Consider the following 23,847-nt stretch of genomic DNA (forward strand, 5'->3'; position numbering starts at 1 on the left):
GTCTCAAAAAAAAAAAAAAAAAGAGAGACTCATCCTTTAAGAATACTGAATTATTTATAGATAAAGTAGGATACTGCTGGTGATTTGTTTCAAAATAATACCAGAAGAGAGGTAAGTAGATGAAGAATAGAAGAAATAAAGCTGGCCATTAGTTAAAAATTGGTAAAGTTGAAGATGGATACATGAAGGTTCATTCTGTCTACTTTTCAGTATGTCAAAATTTTTCCATAGTAAAACGTTAAAAAAAAAAAAGACTCCTAGGAAAATGATTTTGGACTATATTATTACCACCTTGTGAAACACTTTTAAGTTAAATATAGCAAATAGAACTTATAAGTTTCATGCCACAGGTCTACACACTGAAAACTTTAACAACTGAGCATCATTCTAGTGAGCAGGGTTTAATTTGAACTCACAAATACATAAAAATTTAAAAACAGCGTTTTAAGAAACAGTGAAGGCCGGGCGCGGTGGCTCACACCTGTAATCCTAGCACTCTGGGAGGTCGAGGCGGGTGGATCGTTTGAGCTCAGGAGTTCAAGACCAGCCTGAGGAAGAGTGAGACCCCGTCTCTACTAAAAATAGAAAGAAATTATCTGGCCAACTAAAATATATATAGAAAAAATTAGCCGGGCATGGTGGCACATGCCTGTAGTCCCAGCTACTCGGGAGGCTGAGGCGGTAGGATCGCTTAAGCCCAGGAGTTTGAGGTTGCTGTGAGCTAGGCTGATGCCACGGCACTCACTCTAGCCCAGGCAACAAAGCGAGACTCTGTCTCAAAAAAAAAAAAAAAAAAGAAAAAGAAACAGTGAAGGCCAGGCACAGTGGCTGACACCTCTAATCCCAGCACTTTGGAAGGCCAGTGAGGGAGGATCACTTGAGCCCAGCAGTTCGAGACTAGCCTGGGCAACATAGTGAGATTCTACCTATACAAAAAATTTAAAACTTAGCCAGGCATGGTAGTACATGCCTATAGTCCCAGCTACTTGAACCCAGGAGTTTGAGACTGCAGTGAGCTATGATTGCACCACTGCACTCCAGCCTGGGTGATAGAGCAAGACCCTGTCTCTAAATGAATGAATGAGTGAATAAATAAAATAATCAGTGATGGACTCAAATTAAAATTCTAACTAATACATATATTATCTACCAGTTACATTTTTGTATTCCCGAAATATTTACACCAAGCAAATTACAGACAATGCTCCTATTCAAAGTTTCTATTAAGTTAGGTTCCCCCCCGCCCCAGCCCCCGACCCGGTTTTTTTTTTTTTTTTTGTGAGAGACGGGGTCTTGCCATGTTGCCCAGGCTGGACTTGAAATCCTGGGCTCAAGCAATCCTCCAACCTTAGCCTCCCCAGTAGCTGGGACTATAGACACACCCCACCACGTCCAGCTTGGCTTAGTCATTAAAAAAAAAATTAACAACTTTATTGAGATATAATTACACACTATTAAATTTACTCTTTAAAAGTGTACAATTCAATGAATTTTAGTATATTTACAAAGTTGTGCAACCATCACCACTATCTAATTTCAGAACATTTTCATCACCCCAAAAAGAAACCTGTACACCAATTAAAAGTCACTCCCCATTTCATCTCTCTCCCAACCTCTGGCAACCATTAATCTACTTTATGTTTCTATGGATTTCCCTGCTTCACGTAAATGGAATCATATAATATATGGATGGCCTTTTGTGGCTGGCTTCTTCCACTTAGCATAATGTTTTCAATGAAAATACAACATTTTATTTATCCATTCATCAGTTAATGGATATTTGTTTCCAATTGGGGTTTTCATCTCAAAAAATTTTATAGTGTTTCTTTTTTTTTTTTGGAGGCCTAGTGTTTCCTTTTTTTTTCACAGTTTATTTTTCAAATCAAATCCAAATAAGCTTCATACATTGCAATTAATTTATATGTCCCTTGAACTATTTTAATCAACAGGTCCCATCGATAGGCTACTTCTTCATCTCTTTCCTTTTTAATTTATTTGCTGAAGAAACAGAATTGGTTGCCATGTAGTTTTCCACTGTCTTGATTTGGCTTATTATATTCCCACAGTGTCATTTAACATGTTCCTTTGTATCTTCTATTTCCTATAAATTAGTAATTAAATCTAGAAGCATGATCACCTTCACATTTGTTTTGGCAAGAACACTTCACAGATGGTATTGTCATCACAGATTTTTTGACATGTGAAAATCAGAACTACTAATACATAAATTTCTAGGTGCACATGTGCTTTTGCAGCAACAGCAGTCTAATATTTCCATTCATTCTCTAGTTCTTTCTTCATGAGGTTTTTGGCCTGTCTGGCTACCACAGTTCATTGGACAGATGTCTTCAGGGAACACTAACAACATATAATCCCGTGCTTGAACCGTACAGAAACTTATCTGCCACTCTCACACCCACCACACTGCTCTGAAAGAATTTCCTCAAGTTAAATCACCATTAGCTTGACATTTTACGACTTAGACGAGGTTCAAAGATACCAAAAATCACGAGGACTTAACTCTGCATTCCCTCCATCACATTGATCTCAAAGAAACATGTATAATATACTTCATCCAGAGAAGTACCTATCTATTCCTATGCTTTAATTCACATCTCTAAGCTAGTGTGCTCACAAAGCAAAACAGTACACTCTATCCAACCAGGTATAATTCACCCAATTTTTAGTAGAGACTTTGACAAAGTCACTGAAAATCTAAACAGATCAAAGTCACCTATTCCTTATATGTTCACAATTCCACCTATAAAGCCTGATTTATCCCTTTTAAGTTATCTTTTCCTGAATGACTCATAGTATAGTATTAATAGCAACACTATATACAATGGCACCTGTGATTTTGGAGCCTTTAAAACAACTTTGAACTTAAATATGCTACAAAGGAGTTCATTCTTACTGAACAATTAATTGAAGTAACAAGTTAGGACAGGTTAACTTGAGTCAAAAATGTTACATGCAAATAAAATTTTAAGCTCATATTTAACTCTAAATGCCAACTATGCAAAAAATGCTTTGAAATATTTTTTACGATCAAATTAACACAGCATTTGGTTTTGGAGTTTTAAAAAGTATTCACTTAATTTTCCTCAAACCACCGTTCTGAATAACAAATCCCTACTTAATAACTTTTCCTCACAAACCTATTATGAGTATTATTAAATGTGCTTCTTATCTAAATAACTTTTATTTATAAAATATTTTTATTGTAATTGAAGACAATCTCCATTTGGTCGCTAATCTGACTCAAACTTGTGTACTACAGAGTCCTCTCGTGAAATGAATGAAAAATAAAAGTAAAATACCTTAAAATGTCCCGTGCCTTCATTAGCACTGAAAAATGAGAGCAAAATTAATCAATATTTAATACTTTAAACTACATGTTTAATCATAAAACAACATAAAAATAACATAAATATAAATATTTGAGAAACATCAATTCATACCTAAACCTTTATGAAATAAATGTAACTGTTTCTGCCACCTAGTGGTAAGGCAAAGGCAGCTTTACCCAGTATTTTACACTACTTTCATGCTTAATTTCAGAAGTGAAAAGTATATTCTTTTTTTTATGCAAAACATATTAGGATTTACTTATTTTCTTCAGCTTTATTAAGATATAACTGACAAAAGTTGTATATATTTATAGAGTACAATGGGATATTTGATATAATATGTATACATTGTGAAATGATTAAAGAAATAACTAAATCAAGCAAATTAACCATATCCATCACTTCACATACTTATTTTTTTGTAGTAAGAACATTTATGATCTACTCTTAGCAATTTTCAAGTTATACAATACATTATTATTAACTGTGGTCCCCACGTTATACAATAGATCCCCAGGAAAAAAGTATATTCTTAATATTTAGATTTCTCCCCTATTTAGCATTTTAACATTTTCCAGGTTAAAGTGCAATTTCTTTTTTGTTTTTCTTTAAATCATAATTAATGTGATTTTTTTCCCCCTTTACAAGATAAAATTTCTTACAAGAAGGCTGTTATACTTCCTGTCGTTTTCCTTGCATCATAAAATTACCTGGGCATGATTTTACTCAGTTTGCTTTTCACCTGGAAGCTCAAAGAGATTTACTGATTAAATCTAAATCAATTACTTTTAAGTCGTGAGGGAGACAAGGGACACTAACTTTTGTTGAAAATCTACCATGTACCAGACATTCTATTAGGTCTTCACATATTATGCATGTTTTTCATTTACTTCTCACGATACCCTGCAGATGAAGTATTGGTATCCCTATTCTGCAGATGAGGAAAATTAAGCTCAAAGTGGTTTAATAACTTGCTTCAGGTCACACGGAGCTATTAAGTGATAAAGCTAGAATTCAAACTCAGGTATACCTACTATCAAAGCCCATCTTCTTTTTTCCTTATCATCTTGTGAAGAACAGGTAAAATTATAACTGTATCATTTCCAGAGCATTCTTTATAATAAAAATATAGAGCTATATAATATAGGCACTATAAATATATAATTTATATAAGTATATAACTATAAATTACATATTACAAATATGGCATAGAATAAATTATATTTATAAATGTAAAACATAAATATTAAATATATATATATAAATATAATTCTAAGATTATAACATAATCTTAGAGTTATAAAACATCCCATTGATTACAATAACGATCTTTATCTGTAGAATATATGGTGAATGGACATCTGACTTCTGCCTGGGTATCTAAAGAGAGAGCTTCTTTTTTTTTTTTTTTTTTTGAGACAGAGTCTTGCTCTGTTGCCTGGGCTAGAATGCCATGGCATCAGCCTAGCTCACAGCAACCTCAAGCTCCTGGGCTCAAGCAATCCTGCTGCCTCAGCCTCCCAAGTAGCTGGAACTACAGGCATGTGCCACCATGCCCGGCTAATTTTTTTTCTCTATATATTTTTAGTTGTCCAGCTAATTTCTTTCTATTTTTAGTAGAGACGGGGTCTCGCTCTTGCTCAGGCTGGTCTTGAACTCCTGAACTCAAGCGATCCTCCCGCCTCGGCCTCCCAGAGTGCTAGGATTACAGGCGTGAGCCACCGCGCCTAGCTGAGAGAGCTTCTTAATTGACAAGTCGCCCATTCTCTTTGTGAGCAACGTTGTTAGAAATTACTTGTTTGTATGCATCTTATACCTAGAAGTCATAGTTCTCCCTTTTGGTATTGTTAATTAGACCAATTTTTCTTTTATGTGGTAACCTTCTAAAGATTTAAAACTGACTTGAGGGACTTATTGCTTGTTTTTTGGACGAAATATTTTTGTTCCTTCCACTACCATATGACGTTTTCAAACCTTAACTATTGTACCTCAGTTTACCAACATCTCTCTTAAAATGTGGTACTCAAAGCTGAACACAATACTCTATTTGGACTAAGGCAGCATACAGCGGGATATTGCCTCCTTGGTTTACTAAATACCACTGAGCTTAAAATTGCAAAAACTTTTTACCATATCACACTCATGTGAGTCCATTTTCTTCAGTGTGCAGAGGTACACATTAGAGCACCATGGATCACTTTAATGTTTATTTTTGAATGACTTTGCATTACTTTGATATTCACATATTGATAATAGTTTAGACATGTTACGAATATCGTATTGTTTTACAACAATCCTGTGAGTTGCTATTACAACCTCCAGTTTAGAAATACAAAAACTGATGATCAGATCAGAGAAGTTAAGTTACATCCTAAGGGTTATACCCTTTGAGTTAGACTTTTCAAAAACTATGCTCTTTTTATGCACCATATTGCCTGTCTTATTTCTTTTTATGATTTTTTTTTTTTTTTTTTTTTTTAGAGATAGGGTCTTGCTATGTTGCCCAGGCTGGACTTGGAACTCCTGGGCTCAAGCAATCTTCCTGCCTCAGTCTCCCAAGTAACTAGGACTATAGGTGCGCACCACTGTGCCCAGCTATCTTTTCATAATATACTTTACATATAGAAACTATAGAACAAAAAGGATAAGAGACTACCTTAAGGTCATAAAACATGCATACCCAATCTAGGCGGGAAATCTAATTTCATATTCCAGTGGCTGAAAAGTTATTGTGCACAGGCTGAACCTACCTCAGTGCTTTTTCTCCTCTAATTCAAGCAGGGTCAACAGCTGGAGCAAATTTGTCCTTGTACTTGCATCAGGCTAAAACTCATCTGCCCCTTGTCCTGTTATGAAAGAGCTTCCCATGGGTTACCCCCAGTAGTCTGACTTTTGTGGCATCACGAAAGCTTTTCCGTATTTTGAGAACTTAGGGATCTAACCCTAGGAACTGGTGACTTCAAAAGGACTCCTTGCCACTAGAAGCTTCTCCCCCCTTGCCCATTTAAAAACATACAAAGGTTTTGCATAAGGAACTGGCAGGAAATAAAAATAAAAACATAAAAGTGACTATATTATAAGGTAGACAGAATACCCATCATAATCAATAACGTCTAAGGTTCAATGTTTTCATTTTACAGATATGGAAGCTGAAGTTCTAAGAAGTTAAAATTGAAAGTTAATGAGGACAAGGACCACACTGACTTATTCAAACTGTATTCCCAGCACGTAGTATAGTGTTGTGTTGGTACATAGTAGGACCTCAATATACGTCTTATGAGTAAACAAAAAATGATTTGCTCAAGGTTACAAAGCTAGAAAACAGCAGAGCTAGGACTTAAATCCAGAGTATCTTATTTCAAGTCAGGCTTTGTTCGTCTACAGCAGGGAAAGTGTTCATAACTTAACAACTTTGGTAACTGGTAATGACTGCCTTGAACACCACGGTCAAGTCTCACTCATTAGGAAAGCCTGCCATGATTACTTACTGATTTCTGTGGTGAGTAAAGAAAGAGGAAATGGTGGCACACCCACCACATATTTGCCATCCTTGCATTACAATATGCCACTTTTCCAAAAAGGTAGAAAAAACTGATTCCAAGTTCCCATTGTACATTAATGGAAAATGTTACATTTCCCCAAAATAATTTTTTTAGAAATATAAATTCCTCTCAATTTTCAAATTTTAATTAACTAGTCATTGAAAGTCACATGGTCACTTGTAAAAATTCTAACATAATGAAAAGTAAGACTTTTTCCCATCCTAGATTCAAACTCCAGTGCCCTTTCCTAGGAACAACCACCATTAATATTCTCTTATATGTCCTTTCAGGAATGGTCTGTGCCCATAAAAAAACGTATGTATATGCACATAGTTTCCACCACCCTCTTTTAAAAAACATAAGTGGGAACGTGGTACGTGTGCCTTGCTCTTCTGCACCCTGCTTTTTCCATTTAACGTATCTTGGAGATTGTTCCACATTGGCACACATGCTATTATATTAGCACATATTCATGTATGGATATACTGTCATTTAACCAATTCCATTATGAATATTTAAATTGTAACACACTCTTTAATAACAAAAAACTGCTGAATTAAGTTTTGGAATTACACAGTTTCTTCCAATTTCTCCAAAGGGATCTTTATTTCATTATCATCAACCACTACTATGGGCTTTTGGAGGCATAAGAAAGGTTTTCTGTCTCTTTCAGGTTCTTAATACCAGTTGAGAATACAAGATGAATATATATAAAGAGAGAAATACTACATAGCACAAGTTAGATACTAAATAAATGATGTTGATAGAGTTATAAGGAGGAAATAATCGAAGAGTAAAACAGTCATCAATAACACAAACTGGGAAATCTAGGTTTTTCCATGAAAAGAAAGTTTATTATTCATTAGTTTATTCTGTGATGTAAGTATTTGAAAACTACAGTCTGTACCTGCCAACTCTGTGACCACAGTAGTCTGTTTAACAAAGATGCACTATAATGGAGGACACCATATGCTATAGTGTATCAATTTGAATTAGAAAGATACCTAACTACTTTGGAAAACGATTTGGCAAAACCAAGTACAGTTGAAGAGGAATATATCCTAAGACTCAGCAAATCTACAACTTTAGAGAACTATCTCACATATACACAAGGAAATATGTACAAATACATTCATAGCAAAAAAGAAAAGATATATTTATTTAATGGAATACCAGGCAATGGTGAAAATGAATGAACTAGAGCTGCACATTTCAACATGGATGAATCACACAATGTTGAGTGAAAAAAGCAAGTTGGAAAACACTTATGGTATACCATGTAAAGTTTTTAAATTGGCAAAAACAATTCTACATATTGCTTAGGAATAGATATACATACAGGAACCATATGAAAAAAGTATGGGAATGACAAACACTACTTTTAGGAGAGTGGTTATTAATCTCTGAGGGATGGGGAGTGAATAGAAGAGGTAGCAAATGGCTTCAGTTATATTAGCAATAGTTTATTTCTTAAGCCAGAAAATGGGAATATCAGAGGTTATTGTACTATTCTAAGTCTTAAGTATTTCATAATTTTTAAAAGGATGTCAGAAAAATTTGACTTTACCTGAGTTCAGGATGATTTCATAAGTGTTGAGACTTTAAAAGTTCTTTATTTTAAGGTGAAAAGGTAGATTTTTAGGGTACTCACCCAATGAACTCCAATAATAAAGACATATCAAGTTCAGGTGGAATACGAAACACTGATTCTAGGACTTTCTTAGATCTTCCTTTGCTCGAAGGGACTGGCTGTGGAACAGCTATTCGATAGCCAAACAAAAAAGTTAATTTAGAATAAAAACTTCATAAATTGAGATCTTCGAAAAAATAATTATACAGGTATTAAAACTATAAACAATTAAATTAAAAAATAAAAAAACTACTTAACTATTTAAAAGATCATAAAGCATACCATATCCCTTGCTTTAATAACATCAGCTAACCTGTCAAAGCCAGTAAAATTTTTTTTTTTTTTTTTTTTTTTTTTTTTTTTTTTTTGAGACAGAGTCTCACTCTGTTGCCCAGGCTAGAGTGAGTGCCGTGGCGTTAGCCTAGCTCACAGCAACCTCAAACTCCTGAGCTCAAGCGATCCTCCTGTCTCAGCCTCCCGAGTAGCTGGGACTACAGGCATGCACCACCATGCCCGGCTAATTTTTTCTATATATATATTTTTAGCTGTCCATATAATTTCTTTCTATTTTTAGTAGAGATGGGGTCTCGCTCTTGCTCAGGCTGGTCTCGAACTCCTGAGCTCAAACGATCCGCCCACCTCGGCCTCCCAGAGTGCTAGGATTACAGGCGTGAGCCACCGCGCCCGGCCAAAGCCAGTAAAATTAAAGGCAAGCCTGGGGACCACTTTGCAACAGAAGACAGACATGTGTGGCTGATTTATCAGGGCCACAGAGAGCGCTCATGAGAACAGCAACATTTGTAGGTAACCCTGTATAAGCACTACTATGTGCCAGAGCTCATGCTTAGCACTTTACATGCATCATCTCATTTAATCCTTACCATAATCCCATGATATAGGTATTACTCCTATTCTTCTTTTTAACTGATAAAGAAACTGGGACTTAGTTGAGATTAGGCAATTTGTCTAAGGTCACCCAGGTAGTATAGTAAGTGGAAGAACCAGGATTTAAACCCAAATCTATCTGACTGCTATTCTGAGACATTATCATCATCATAAAAACAAATGTTTGAGCAGTTACTATGTGCCAGGCACTGTTTTAAGTGCTTGCATCATTTAATATATATATATACACATATATATATATATATTAAAATGGAAGTGCTATTATTATCACTATTTTATAGATGAGGAAACAGACATTGAAGTAATTTGCTGAAGTCCGATACCTAACATACCTATTAACCTTAAAATAAAGTGGCAGAGCTAGGAACAAACTCCTAGCTCCAGAACCTACACGCCTTAGTTCTTATGAACAAATAAATTGGATTAAAACACAGCATTACCTTCAAAATCTCTTTCTTTGATCATATCATGACCAGTTATCCCCAAAATGAACCTCAAAAGGCACAAATTTTATTGCTAGTATTCTTTAATTCTATAAATACATTACAGTATACACCCAAACTTACCAGGTTTAGGTACTTCTAGACCTCTTTCTTTATAGAAATCATGCATTTGCTTTTTTTCTCCTAAAAAATGATAAAACACAGACTAAATTACACTTAAAATGTAACTAGTAGAGTCAGAGATTCTGGGATTCACAACTACGTAAAAAAAGAAACTTACTTTCCTCTAGATTGATCACTAATTTGTACACTATGTCTTGTAACTGTCGGTCCAACCTAATAAAAGGAAAGGATGGAGAATACCTCAGAATTCAGAAAAATATATTTTCGTACAGTGGGTAAACTGTGTAAGTTAACTGAGTGAGTTAACTGTGTTTTCTCTTGGGAGTGGATATGACCTTTCTCAGAGGTGAGTTATTTTTAGGTAGCACTCACAACCCCTAAAATTTAGCTCACCTGAGAGAACCGCAAGTAATTATATGTAATCATAAGTACTCATAGATTCTCGAATGGTTCACTAAATTGTTTTGTGCATATTAATCTTATTCCCTTCATAAGAATGAATATAAGCCTGAGGGCAGAGACTGTATTTTGAACTTCAGTGTATCATCTGCAAAGCACTCTTCTCTGAAGATTGTAAAAACTTAATAGTACTTGAATAAATTAAAGTAATCTACTTTTAGTACTTTTCTTCTTTCTTCTCTTAAGAAACTGATAGTTATGGAGGATAGTCTGAAAAAGAAAGAAAGAAAGAAAAGAAAAAAAAGAAAGAAAAGAAAGAAACTGAGCATGAACTGAAAAATGTGATTAATATGCAACAATGACCTATGACAGATAGGCTTTACTAAAGAGGCCATTTGTTTCAGGTATTACTGCTTAAAAAAAAAAAAAAAAAAAAATCCTGATTACCTGTATACTGAAAACACATCTAAACTGGCCTCATTAACTGGAGTGATAAAATTAAAATTCTCAAGAAAAGAGGCATGTACCTCTTTTTTAAAGTCCCCAGCAGGTATCACAGTGCCTGGTACATAGTAAGTGCTCTATACGTATTTTTTTTAAAGAATATGTAGTTCCCTTTCTTCTAATTTTGAGGAAGATCTAGAATTTATTCCAACTAAACAACTTCAAGCTTTCAGAAAAAACATACTTAAAACACAACTGTTACTTATATATTCTTCTTACCTTATGTTATAAAGAGGTTGTGTCTGATGTACTACTATGTTGCATTTGGGACATCTGTTGCTATAGTAAAAATGTCTTACAATGCAGCTTTTACAAACTGTTGAAAAAGAAAATGTTGAAATTAGGATGCTTTCAAGACATTTCACAATTGAAAATATTCAGAAATGTGAACTGTATGCTTACAGGTATGAAGACATTCTGTAATGGTAGTTGCATCTATTAAGTAACCTTTGCAAATGGAACACAAGATGTACGGGGTCAGCTCAGAGAGATTAATCAGGCGCTGCAAATGCAATTGAAATAGTTTTAAATTACAAGTTCCTGCCTTCCAATTCTTAAACCCTAATCTCAAAGTTTCATTATAAACAATGTGTAAGTTAAATGCAACATGGAAACATATTTCCAACCCTTCAAAATACTGCTGAAAGTTACAATAACACAATATAAACTGATGTTTCAAACGGATCTCATTCTCTTGACTATACGGTATATTGCCAGATGAGATACATGTTACTTTATGAATTACTTACAAAATGGCCAACTTTCCAGATACTGTAATGGTGTTCAAGGTCCCCCTCCCACCCCCCAGATAGGGTCTCCCTCTGTTGCCTGGGCTAGAGTGCCGAGGTGTCATCATAGTTCACTGCAATCTCCAACTCCTGGCCTCAAGCGATCCTCTTGACAGCCTACAGGGTAGCTGGGACTTAGGCGCGTGCCACCACACCCAGCAAATTTTTGTACATCTGGGTCTCGCTATGGTACTCAGGCTGGTCTCGAACCTCTGGCCTCAAGCGATCCTCCTGTCTCAGCCTCCCAAAGTGCTAAGATTACAGGCGTGAGCCACTACGCCCAGTCTGGTGTTCAAGCTTAATAAATTAATTCTGACTGGCCAAGTATATTACCTAAATTGTTGAAGAATACGCTACCACGTTAAAAAAAATAATCTTTCCAATACAGACTGAGCAGGTGGGGGAGGTCAGCACCCTCTCAGCACCCTGTAGAAAGTGACTATTTCTCCCGTTTGACCGTAAGCTCCTGCAGACCAGGGGCACGGTACCCTAGGTGCCTAACCCGCCTGGTACTCAGTAGCCTCAATCATTATTTACAGAATGAATGAGTGGGACCCGGAGAGCCTAAGTGACAGGCAGGAGCCTCACAAAATAAGTCCGCAGAAAATCGGGCCGGGACACGGGCCCGGCCGGGACACGGGCCCGCCCGCAGCACACGCCGAGCCCCGCGCGCAGGGAGAGGCTGGGTCCACGCCGGCGCCCAGGGCTGCAGCGGCGCGCTGGGGGGCGCTCGGGCCCGACCGCCAAGGCCCGCCCGGCCGGGTCCGCCGGGGGCTCTAAATACCTCCTCCTCGTCCTCCGAGTCCGGCCGGCCCCCCTCCAGCCTCAGAGAGAAGTGGCTCATCTCTTCCTCCTCCTCTTCCTCCTCCTCCTCCAACTCTTCATCTTCTTCCAACTCCTCGTCCTCGTACTCGAAGCGGCCTAGCAAGCGGCCCAAGCCGCGCTCAGGCTCCAGCTCGGGGGGCCGAGAGCCAGAGCAGCCGGGAGCCCCCACGTCGAGCAGAGGCGCCGGGCCCTCTTCACCGGCGGCTGGAGCGGGGGTGAGCGCGGGCGGGGAGCCGGGGGGCGGGGGCGGCACGGCTGCGGCTCCCTCGGCCTTGGCGGCGCCCGCGTTGCCCGCCGCCGCCGCCACGACCCCCTCCATGGTCCGAGAGAGGCGAGACGAGGCGCGGCGCGGCGCGGCCGCCGGAGAGCGCGGGATTCGGCCTCCCTCCTCCTCCCTTCCTCCCTCCCTCCCTCGCAGCGGGCGCGCAGGCGCAGAAGGCCAGCAAGGCCGCTGGGAAGTGTGGTTCGGGCCTCACCGGGCCGGGGCGGGGCTAGGCCGCCCAGGTGTGCGGGGCGGAGCTTGAGGCCGCACCTCAACGCAAGCGCACTCCACTCTCCCTTTGAAAAGCTGGACGCTGTCGTCACCGCCCTTTAAAAACAATGAAATTGCTATCGTTTCAGGCAACGATATTCTGTTTGCATCAACTTATTCACAGAGACCCGAACTAGGTGCTATATGACTTTGCATTACGAATGATGATTTCAATTTGAGTACCAAGTATGCATTTCGTCTGTAGCAAATGAGCTCCATCCAAGATTATTTCCGTTAGGAAGTATAACATGAAGTTCCTGTTTTGAAATATGTAAGTTTATTTATCTTTAGGAATCATATTGTATTGACACGGGATGGAAATCTAATCGCCATTCAAAGACCGCCCATGATACTCTATCACATAAAGAAAAGTCCATTATATTTAATCCAAGAAACATTTATTGAGGATTTACTGTAGAAGGAATGAAGACCTACCCACGTACATCCCACCCACCCCTAATTTTATTAGGAAAGAGGTTTGGAGTTGGCTTATATGATCCTTGCTAAGATAAAGCCAGCCAATGTCATGATGCCTGCAAGCCAGATTCAAGAAGTGAAATGCTCCCTAACAAAATGATGCTGGGGGCAAAGTCACATCTGAGAGAAGAATGTGTTGTTACTGAGCAAAATTAATGCTAATTTGGGAGTGGTGTGCATACTTCCTAGGGAACTGATGAGTTAGTCAAGACACTTGAGCTTGCTTGGGGACAACTGAATTAGATTGGATGTATCTATTGCTCCTGGGACCAGACTCCACCTCTCCCTCTGCAGTACCAAAGTCTTTTCAAGCTTCAGATACTAAAGTGTAGATTTCAGAGGGTTAGGAATGGGAACTTGACTATGATATTGAAAGAGGATGACTAGAGAGAGAGAGAAACTGAAAGAGAAAGACCTAAATACACGTGATATTCTCCTTACAAAGACCTAAGTATGTAAGAGCCTCATCATAATTACATTAGATAAAATAATAGCTTCTAACCTTTCAACATTGTAAGAGCTACCCAGTTATTCAAACACTAACCTAGGTGTTACTGTGAAGATATTTTGTAGATGATCAGTTAACTTCAAGGAAAATAGATTATCCTTGATAATCTGAGTGGGCATTATCCAATCAGTTGAAGACCTTAAAAGCAAAACAGGTTTCCCTGATGAAGAAATTTCTCAGATGGACTGCAGCATCATCTCCTGCCCAGGAGTTTCCAGCGTGTTGTCATGCCCTATAGATTTTGGACTTGCCCAGCCACTTACCATGATCTTGTATGGAAATTCCTTGCAAAAAATCTCTGTCTCTCTCTCTCTCCCCCTCCCTCTCACATTCTTGCTCTTGCTCTCTCTCCCCATATCTATCTATCTATCTACATCCTACTTCTTATATCCCTCTGGTAAATCCCTGACTGATACATATGGTAAATGGTTTAATTATGTAGTATTCACTATATGTGAGGTCTTCTAGAATATGTATCTCTTTCAGAAAATGGAAATTTCATCTATCGTTATAGCAATCCAATCTTTCAACAAATGGTGCTGGGACAACTTGATATGCAAAAGAATGAGGATGAACTCCTACTTCACACGATATACAAAAATTGACTCAGGGGCCAGGTGTGGTGGCTCACACCTGTATTCTCAGCACTTTAGGAGGCCAAGGCAGGAGGATTGCTTGAGCCCAGGAGCTTGAGACCAGTGTGGGCAACACAGTAAGACCCTGTCTCTACAAAAAAAAATTAAAAAGTAGACAGGCATCATGGTACATTCCTGTAGTCCCAGCTACTTAGGAGGCTGAGGCAGGAGGGATTGCTTGAGCCTGAGAGTTGGAGGTTGCAGTGAATTGTGATCATGCCACTGCAATCCAGCCTAAGTGACAGAGTAAGACCCTGTGTCACAATAAATAAATAAATAAATAAGTAATAAATTAACTTAAAACAGCTGGGCACAGTGGCTCACACCTGTAATCCTAGCACTCTGAGAGGCCGAGGTGGGAGGATTGTTTGAGCTCAGGAGTTTGAAACCAGCCTGAGCAAGAGTGAGACCCCATCTCTACTAAAAGAGAAATAGAAAGAAATTAGCTGGAAAACTGAAAACATATAAAAAAAATTAGCCGGGCATGGTGGTGCATGCCTGTAGTCCCAGCTACTCAGGTGGCTGAGGCAGGAGGATCACTTGAGCCCAGAAGTTTGAGGTTGCTGTGAGCTAGGCTGATGCCACAGCACTCTAGCCTAGGCAACAGAGTGAGACTCTGTCTCAAAAATTAATTAATTAATTAATTAATTAACTTAAAATGGATCATAGACATATATGTAAAGGCTAAAAGTACAAAACTCTTAGAATAAAACGTAGGTGTAAATCTTCACGACAATGGGTTTTGCAATGGTTTCTTAGATATGACACCAAAACCTCAAGCTACAAAAGGAAAAATAGATGATTTTGAATCATCAAAATTTGAACCTTTTGGCCGGGCATGGTGGCTCACACCTGTAATCCTAGCACTCTGGGAGGCCGAGGCAGGTGGATCATTTGAGCTCAGGAGTTCGAGACCAGCCTGAGCAAGAGTGAGACCCCCGTCTCTACTGAAAAAATAGAAAGAAATTAGCTGGACAACTAAAATATACATATAAAAAATTAGCCGGGCATGGTAGTGCATGCCTGTAGTCCCAGCTACTCAGGAGGCTGAGGCAGGAGGATTGCTTGAGCCCAGGAGTTTGAGGTTGCTGTGAGCTAGGCTGATGCCACGGCACTCTAGCCTGGGCAACAGAGTGAGACTCTGTCTCAAAAAAAAAAAAAAAATGGTTAAAAAAAAATTTAAACCTTTTATATTTCACAGGACAACATCAATAAAGGGAAAAGACAATTGATATAGTTTGGATATTTGTTCCCTCCAAAACTCATGTTGAAATTTGATCTCCAATGTTGGAGGTGGAGCCTAAAGAAGGAGTTTGGGTCATGGGAGCAGATCCTTCATGAATGGCTTGGTGCTCTATTAGTTCCTATGATAATTGATTATTAAAAAGAGCCTGACAACTCCCTCCTCTATTTCTTGCTCCTGCTCTCTCACCATGTGATCTTAGTATACACCAGCTCCTCTTGCCTTCTGCCATGAGTGAAAGTACTTTGAGACTGTCCCTAGAAGCAGATGGTGGCACCATGCTTCCTGTACAGCCTGCAGAACTATAAGCCAAATAAACCTCTTTTCTTTATTAGTTACCTAGCATCAGATATTTCTTTATAGCAACACAGATGGCCTAAGACAACAACCTACATGTGGAATAAACTTATGCAAATCATATATTTGATAAGGGACTAGTATCTAAAATATATAAAGAACTAATATGACTCAATAATAAAAAGGCAACTAACCCAACTTTAAAGTGAGCAAAGGATCTGAATAAACATTTCTCTAAAGAGAACATACCAATAAGCACATGAAAAGATGCTCAACATTATTAGTCATCACAGAAATGCAAATCAAAACTATAATGGTGTGATACTTCACCCTACTAGGATGGCTGTAACCAAAAACACAGATAATAACAAGTTTTGGGGAGGATATAGAGAAATTGGAACCTTCATACATTGCTGGTGGGAATGACAAATAGTATAGCAATTTGGAGAAACATTTTAGCAATTCTCAAAAGATTAAACATAAAGTTACCATATGACCCAGCAATTCCACTCCTAGGTATACAAAGAAAAAGTAAAACATATGTTTATACAAAAACTCTTACAAGAATGTTCACAGCAGCATATTCATAATAACAAAGGAGTAGAAATAACTCCAGTATCCATCAACTGATGATGTATAAATAAAATGTAGTATGTCCATTCAGTAGAGTATTATTTAGCCATAAAAATGAAGCAATTGCACAAGCAGCATACGAAAAATTACTCAATGTCACTAATCATTAGATAAATGCAAATAAAAACCACAATGAGATATCACTTCACCCCTGTTGGGATGGCTACTAGTAAAAAGAAAAATCAAAAACAGAAAATAAGTGCTTGGTGATGATGTAGAAAAATTAGAAATCTTGTGCACTGTTGATGGGATTGTAAAATGGTACAATCACCATAGAAAAACAGTATGGTAGCACCTCAAAAATATTAAAAATAGAACTACCACGTGAACCAGCAATCTCACTTTTGGGTATATATCCAAAAGAACTGAAAGCAGGGTCTTGAAGAGATATTTGCACACTCCTGTTCACAGCAGCATTATTCACAATAGCCAAGAGGTAGAAGCAACTCAATTGTCCATTGGCAGATGAGTGGATAAACAAGATGTGGTATACATGTACAATGGAATGTTATTCAGCCTTGAAAAGAAAGGAAATTCGGGCACATGTTACAACATAGATGAACCTTTAAGAGATTATACTAAGTGGAATAAGCCAGTCACAAAAGGACATATACTATATAATTCAACTTACGTGAGGTACCTAGGGTAATCAAATTCACAGAGACAGAAAGCAGAATGGTGGCTGTCAGGGGCTGGGGAAAGGCAGAATGGAGAATTTCTGTTTAATGGGTACAGAGTTTCAGTTTGGGAAGAGAGTAAATGGTAAAATTTATGTTTTATATACATTGTACCCCGATGCAAAAATAATACACATTTGGCTGGGTGTGGCGGCTCATGCCTGTAATCCCAGCATCTTGGGAGGCTGAGGTGGGAGGATTGCTGAGGCCAGGAGTTCAAGATCAGTCTGGACAACATATCGAGATCCCATCTCTACAAAAAATAGAAAGATCAGCCGGTTGTGCTGGCACGTGCCGATAGTCCCAGCTATTCAGGAGATTGGGACAAGATTGCTCAAGTCCAGGAGTTTGAGGTTGCACTGAGCTATGATCTGGCCACTGTACTCCCTCTAGCCTGGGTGACAGAGCGAGAACCTATCTCTTCAAAAAAAAAAAAAAGTAATACATACTTACTATAAAGAACTAAAACGAGCCTGGCAACATAGTGAGACCCCATCTGTACATAAAATAATAAAAATTAGCCCAGTGTGGTGGTGTGTGCCTGTGTAGTCCCAGCTGCTTAAGAGGCTGAGGAGGGAGGACTGCTTGAGCCCAAGAGTCTGAGGCTGCAGTGAGCTATGATCGAACCACTACACACTAGCCTGGGCAACAGAGCAAGACCTTGTCCCTAAAAACAAACAAACAAACAAAACCCCCTGCACATCAAAAAAGGTCAATTTTTCTATAATAAATTAAATGATAATAATGATAATAACAATAAACCATACTGAGATACCATTTCTCACCTATCCGAATGGCAAAGATTTAAAAAGTAACAGCACACTCTGTTGATGAGGCTGTGAGGAAATAAACAGTCACCGTCCTACATTGCTGATAGGATTGCAAATTGATACAAACTTTATCAAGGGGAATTTGACAAATAGGAAAACAATATGTGCATTTATCTTTTGACCTAGCAATCACTCTTATTGGAATTTATTCTGGAGATAAAATTCAACAATACAAAAATACATAAGATTATACAATAAACAAAAGATTATTTACTGTATTATTTTTTGTAATTACACAACATTTAGGAACTAAATGCCTATACAGAGGAGAGTAGCTGAATAAACAATTGAACATCCCAAGATGGACTACTGTGTAACTCTAAAAAAAAATAAAAAAAACGATGAGGAATATCTCTAAAAACCATTGTGGAATGATTTCCAGGATATGTTAAGTGAAAAAAAAAAAAAAAAGCAAAGTACAAAAGTGTATCTATAGTATGCCACCTTTTGTTTAAGAAAGAAGAAAGAAGAAAATATACATGTATTATATCTGCATTTGAACAAGAAACACAGAAAGGATAAACCGGAGACTAATGAGATTGGTTACCCTCTGGGTGTGATTGGAATGAGGCGGAACAAAGGACAGAGAGAATGGATATGACACTTCTCTGAATATATCTTTTTGTGTAGTCCTGACTTTCCCATTTAAAAAAAAAACCAACAAGGATGAGGGAATCTTCTAAAACTGAATGCAAAGAGAAATACATGAACCAAACCATACTTAAAACGACTAAGATAACCACTGCCAAGGGGAGTAGGGGAAATTAACCCAAATTACTTTTGAGCACAGGATTTGGACTACATACTCTCAGTCTAAAGACAAAAGCACAGAAAGTTCTTGCTAGCAGGACGGTGGCCATGGAAGTCGGAATCCGCTAAGGAGTGTGTAAAACTCACCTGCCGAATCAACTAGCTGATAAAAAAAAAAAAAAAAAGAAAGTTCTTGCTTTGCTTAGTTCCGATATACATGAATTTCAATTACAGTTACAGTTTAATTAAATAACATCAGTCCCCCAATAACACAAATTTCAGTTATCATAGTATATTAATTATGAGTGATTACATAAAGTATAAACTTTGCAACCAGCTCTTCAGTCCACAATCTCTAAGTGAAACACAGAAACACATTGTAATCAGTAATCATCATTTTACTTCTTTCAAAGACAACTAGTGATTGGTCAGCACCCTTATGTTATTCAGTTGTAGTTGTCTTTTCTCCTTATCTGTCAGTGATAAACTCACATGACATTTTATAAAAATGAATAATCAGAAGAAGGGATTGGACAAAAAAGCTGAAAGTGTAGCAAGTAGAGGAAAAGTGATAACATTGGAAGTGAAATACCAATAGCCCGTAAATGGAGTTAATAAAGACAAACGTATAGACATAAATGAGGAAATTGGTTGTAATGAAAAGGATGAAGGTGTCCTAGAAGAAGCGTTGCCAGCAAAAAGCCTTCATATTAAAGAAGCTCTCAGAGACATTTCACATCGAAAGCATAAAAGATAAAATTTTGGAAGGTGATCCAGACTAAGAAAGGAGTGTGACAATTTGCCAAGGCATAGAGAAGATGCTCTTACTCTATGGTAAGTTATATGAGAAGAAAGCAAGCATTTTTCAAACTATTCTTGATGAGTTTTCAGCAAAGAAATAAAGCACTTTAATCCTTAATGTTTCTAATGTTTTAAGTTATAGTAACAAATAAATATTAGTTTTACTATGCTTTTCATCTCTGTATGCTTATAACAAACAGTAAGAGTGTTCAATATTTTGACAACATTTTTAAAGGTCATGGAACAATTGTAATGTTTTCCATTGATTATTAAGATCACTTTGCATGGTTTCAACTTGCACAGTTATTTGTATGGTCCCACACTACTGTGCAAGACCAGAACTGCCAACATTCTAAACTCTAATCAGTAGTAGGCTTCTTTTTTGCAGAGACATGGATAAGCAATTCTGAAGCTACTTTCTGTACATTCTAAGACTGAGCCAGTAAGTAAATATATTGTGAACAATGGAAGCTAGATTTCTCATTGTTGGAATATGGAAAAGGGAATGGATAAAATAAAATCTGCTTTACTGGATCGGAACCAGACGTATTCAAGGTGAATTTAGGGACAGAAGGGTAAGTGGATTTAGATGTGTGTAAATCAGCTCTGTCCACTGAAAGGACCTAGAGGAGGCAATTACCCACATAGTACCCTGGTCTTGATTTCTAATGCCATTAAAATGAACTAAGATTCCTCGGAGAAAGGGCTGATTCCAGGTCTGAGGCAGGGACAAAACAAAGGGAGCCTAGAATGTCTTATTGTGTTAGAAAGTAAGGAAGTGCTCAAAAAATGATGAGGCCATCAAAAAGACACAGGAGCCAGTTTGATGGAGCTCCTAATGGTCAAACTGTGATAAACTGAATAGCAAAACAAAAATGATGATAGCAAAAGATTATAATTTATTGAATATAGTGAGACTCTATGAATCCACACTGATATAACTAACTGAGTAAATCAATAGGGAGAAGGGAAAGTTTTTCCTTGCATTAGAAAACCAACTAATAAATGTAGAAGAAATAACAGAATTAGAAAATTGCCATTTTGTTACCATCATATTAATAGTTGATACAGAAAAGAATCAGCAATGGATGCTAAAACTAGTAAGTGAAAGTTTGAGGAGCAATAGGATATTTACATAGTTTCAGAATATCTCCCTATAGTATGCTCACAGTGGAGAAACCTGGCAGTCACCACTATAACCAAATTATCAAAGCTAACATTGACAATAATGGGAGTAACCAATAGCATGTGCTTCCCTGATAGATTGCACTGAGAAGAACTCAGCATCACTCCTGTAATATTCCTGCCAAAGATGTGTAACCTGAATCTACCCATGAGGAAACATAAGGAAAACTCAAATTGAAGGACATGCAGCAAACTAAGTAGCCTGTATTCTTCAAAAATGTTAAAGTTATAAAATACAAAATAAAGACTCAAATTAAAAGAAACTATAGAGATATGACAATTGAATGCAATCAACGCATAATCTTGGATTTTCTTTGGCTATAAAGGTTATTACTGGGACAACTGGAAAAATCCGAATAAGGTCTATAGATGAGACAAAAGTAGTATCAATGTTTATTTACTGACTTTGATAACTGTCCTATGGTTATATAAGAGAATGGCTTGCTGAAGTAATTAAGGGCAAAGGAAGGTCTGCAACCTACTCTTAGCAGTTCAGAAAAAAATATATACATGTATACACACACACACACACACACACACACACACACAAAGAGGATAAAGCAAATGTAGTAAATGTTAACATTTGGGGAATGTGGTGGGTGAAGGGTATTTTGGAACCATTTGTATTATTCTTGCGAATTTCCTGTAAATATGAGATAGACAAAAAAATTAAATCTGGAAAAAAATAAAAGTGAAGTAGAGGAGGAGGTAGTGGGAATGGAAGATTCAAGGAATGGCCAGAGAAAGGACAACTAGAAAAGGTTTGGGTCCCAAAATTCAGGAGAAAAAATATTTTTTTTCCTTTTATTTTAAAATATTTATTTATTTATTTAATATATTAAAAAGATTTACCCAGAGCCATGCCCAAGAAGCCTTGAACAAGTGGACTCTGAGAAAAAAATAATTTCAAGAACAAGTAAATGGATGTGGTGGTAGCATGGGCCTGCAGTCCCAGCTACTAGGGAGGCTGAGATAGGAAGATTGCTTGAGCCCAGGAGTTCGAGGCCAACCTGGGCACTATAGCTGGACCCTGGTCTCTCTTAAAAAAAAAAAAAGAAAAGAAAAGAAAGAGCAAGAGAGTGAGTGGTCCCTGGATTTGTCTTGAAATATGGATGCTCCTCAGTTCTGTTCCAGATTTTCTTCATCTCTTGCTCTCTACACTTTCTGGGAGTAATCTTATTCATTTATATGACTTCAGTGACCATCTACATGCTGATTTCCAAATTTCTATCTCCTGCCCATATTTTTCTACTTACTCATAAGCCACATATGCAACTGTCTACTGCCTAGCTCCTCTGGCACATCCTCCAGCGACCTCAAACTTAACATGTCAAAAAGTGAATTCATAATCTTCCACCCTAACCAGCTTAAATTCTCAGGGGATTACATCATCATCCTCGCAGTCACCCAAGCCAAATGCCTGCAAATGATCCTTGGCACACACAATCTTTCCCCTCATCTCCCAAATCCAAATACAAACTCTTGTGTTTCTCCAAAACCTAAATATTTTAGGAATCTATTCACCTATCCTCCTTTAATTCTACCTATAATAATAACTATCTAATCTAGCCTGGGGGCCGGGCGCGGTGGCTCACGCCTGTAATCCTAGCACTCTGGGAGGCCGAGGCAGGTGGATCGCTCAAGGTCAGGAGTTCGAGACCAGCCTGAGCGAGACCCCGTCTCTACTAAAAATAGAAAGACATTATATGGACAACTAAAAATCTATATAGAAAAAATTAGCCGGGCATAGTGGCGCATGCCTGTAGTCCCAGCTACTGGGGAGGCTGAGGCAGTAGGATCGCTTAAGCCGAGGAGTCTGAGGTTGCTGTGAGCTAAGCTGACGCCACGGCACTCACTCTAGCCTGGGCAACAAAGTGAGACTCTGTCTCAACAACAAAAAAAAAAAAATAAAAAAATAAAATAAAATAAAATAATCTAGCCTGGGATTTTCAAACCGCAAACGAATTTGAAATGAATTAAATTGAAATCAATTTAATGGGTCACACTCAATGTTTCTTCCCCAGATACATCAAATGGTAAATCTCTTCATGATTCAATCTGCTGAACTATGAAACCATCATAATATACATTCTATATTTTAAAGAATAAAATACCAAATATCAGAGTGTATTTCATGTAGTAATTATACATAGCATTGTTTCATAAAGCTTTTATTTCACTTATAGATATCCATGTATATAGGTGAGTCCTGGGTTATGGTGTTAAATACTTTTCTTACTGTGAACCACGGGCAACAGCGTTTGAAACCTGCTGATCTAAATCAGTACTGTCCAAAAGAAATATAAGGCAAACCACATATGTAATTAAAACTTCTCCAGTAGCCACATTAAAAAAGTGAAAAGGAACAAGAAATTAATTTTAATGAAATATTTTATTAACCCAATATATCAAAACATCATTTCAACATGTAATCAACATAAAAATTATTATTTTTGTTTCTTTTCTTTCTTTTATTTTTTTTTAAAGAGATAGGCTCTCACTCTGTTGCCCAGGCTGGAGTGCAGGGGTGCAATTACAGCTCACTGCAGCCTTGAACTCCTAGGCTCAAGCAATCCTTCCGCCTCAGTCTCCAAAGTAGCTAGGATTACAGGTGCAAGCTACCATACCTGGCAATATAAAAATTATTAATGAGATATTTTACATTCTTCTTGTCCTAAGTCTTCAAAATCTGGTGTGTATTTTGCACTCACAGAACATCTCAGTTCAGATTCACCACATTCAGTAGCTGTGCTAAATTGCTACACATGA

General features: G+C 37.7%; 1 protein-coding gene and 1 non-coding gene across 3 annotated transcripts in view; both read right to left on the reverse strand.

Annotated features, from left to right (window-relative positions):
* Positions 1-12,898, reverse strand: part of PCGF6 (polycomb group ring finger 6) — a 28,478-nt gene extending 15,580 nt beyond the window's left edge. Inside the window, exons 1-7 of one of the 2 annotated variants that reach the window (XM_069460496.1) lie at positions 12,470-12,898; positions 11,300-11,399; positions 11,117-11,213; positions 10,152-10,207; positions 9,995-10,054; positions 8,544-8,652; positions 3,321-3,348 (exon numbers count right to left, since the gene is read on the reverse strand). In XM_069460496.1, coding sequence (XP_069316597.1) covers positions 3,321-3,348; positions 8,544-8,652; positions 9,995-10,054; positions 10,152-10,207; positions 11,117-11,213; positions 11,300-11,399; positions 12,470-12,829 — 810 coding nt within the window. In that variant the 5' untranslated portion in view covers positions 12,830-12,898. The remainder of the gene's footprint in view (positions 1-3,320; positions 3,349-8,543; positions 8,653-9,994; positions 10,055-10,151; positions 10,208-11,116; positions 11,214-11,299; positions 11,400-12,469) is intronic. The other variant, XM_069460497.1, reaches the window with a different exon arrangement.
* A 10,202-nt stretch (positions 12,899-23,100) lies between these two features.
* On the reverse strand, positions 23,101-23,164 carry LOC138376748 (small nucleolar RNA SNORD77). The gene has a single exon (XR_011231723.1). It is a non-coding gene; the product is annotated as a small nucleolar RNA SNORD77 (small nucleolar RNA).
* Between the last annotated feature and the right edge of the window lie 683 nt (positions 23,165-23,847).

This window comes from Eulemur rufifrons, chromosome 28 (assembly GCF_041146395.1).
Source record: "Eulemur rufifrons isolate Redbay chromosome 28, OSU_ERuf_1, whole genome shotgun sequence".
NCBI classification, from domain to species: Eukaryota; Metazoa; Chordata; class Mammalia; order Primates; family Lemuridae; genus Eulemur; species Eulemur rufifrons.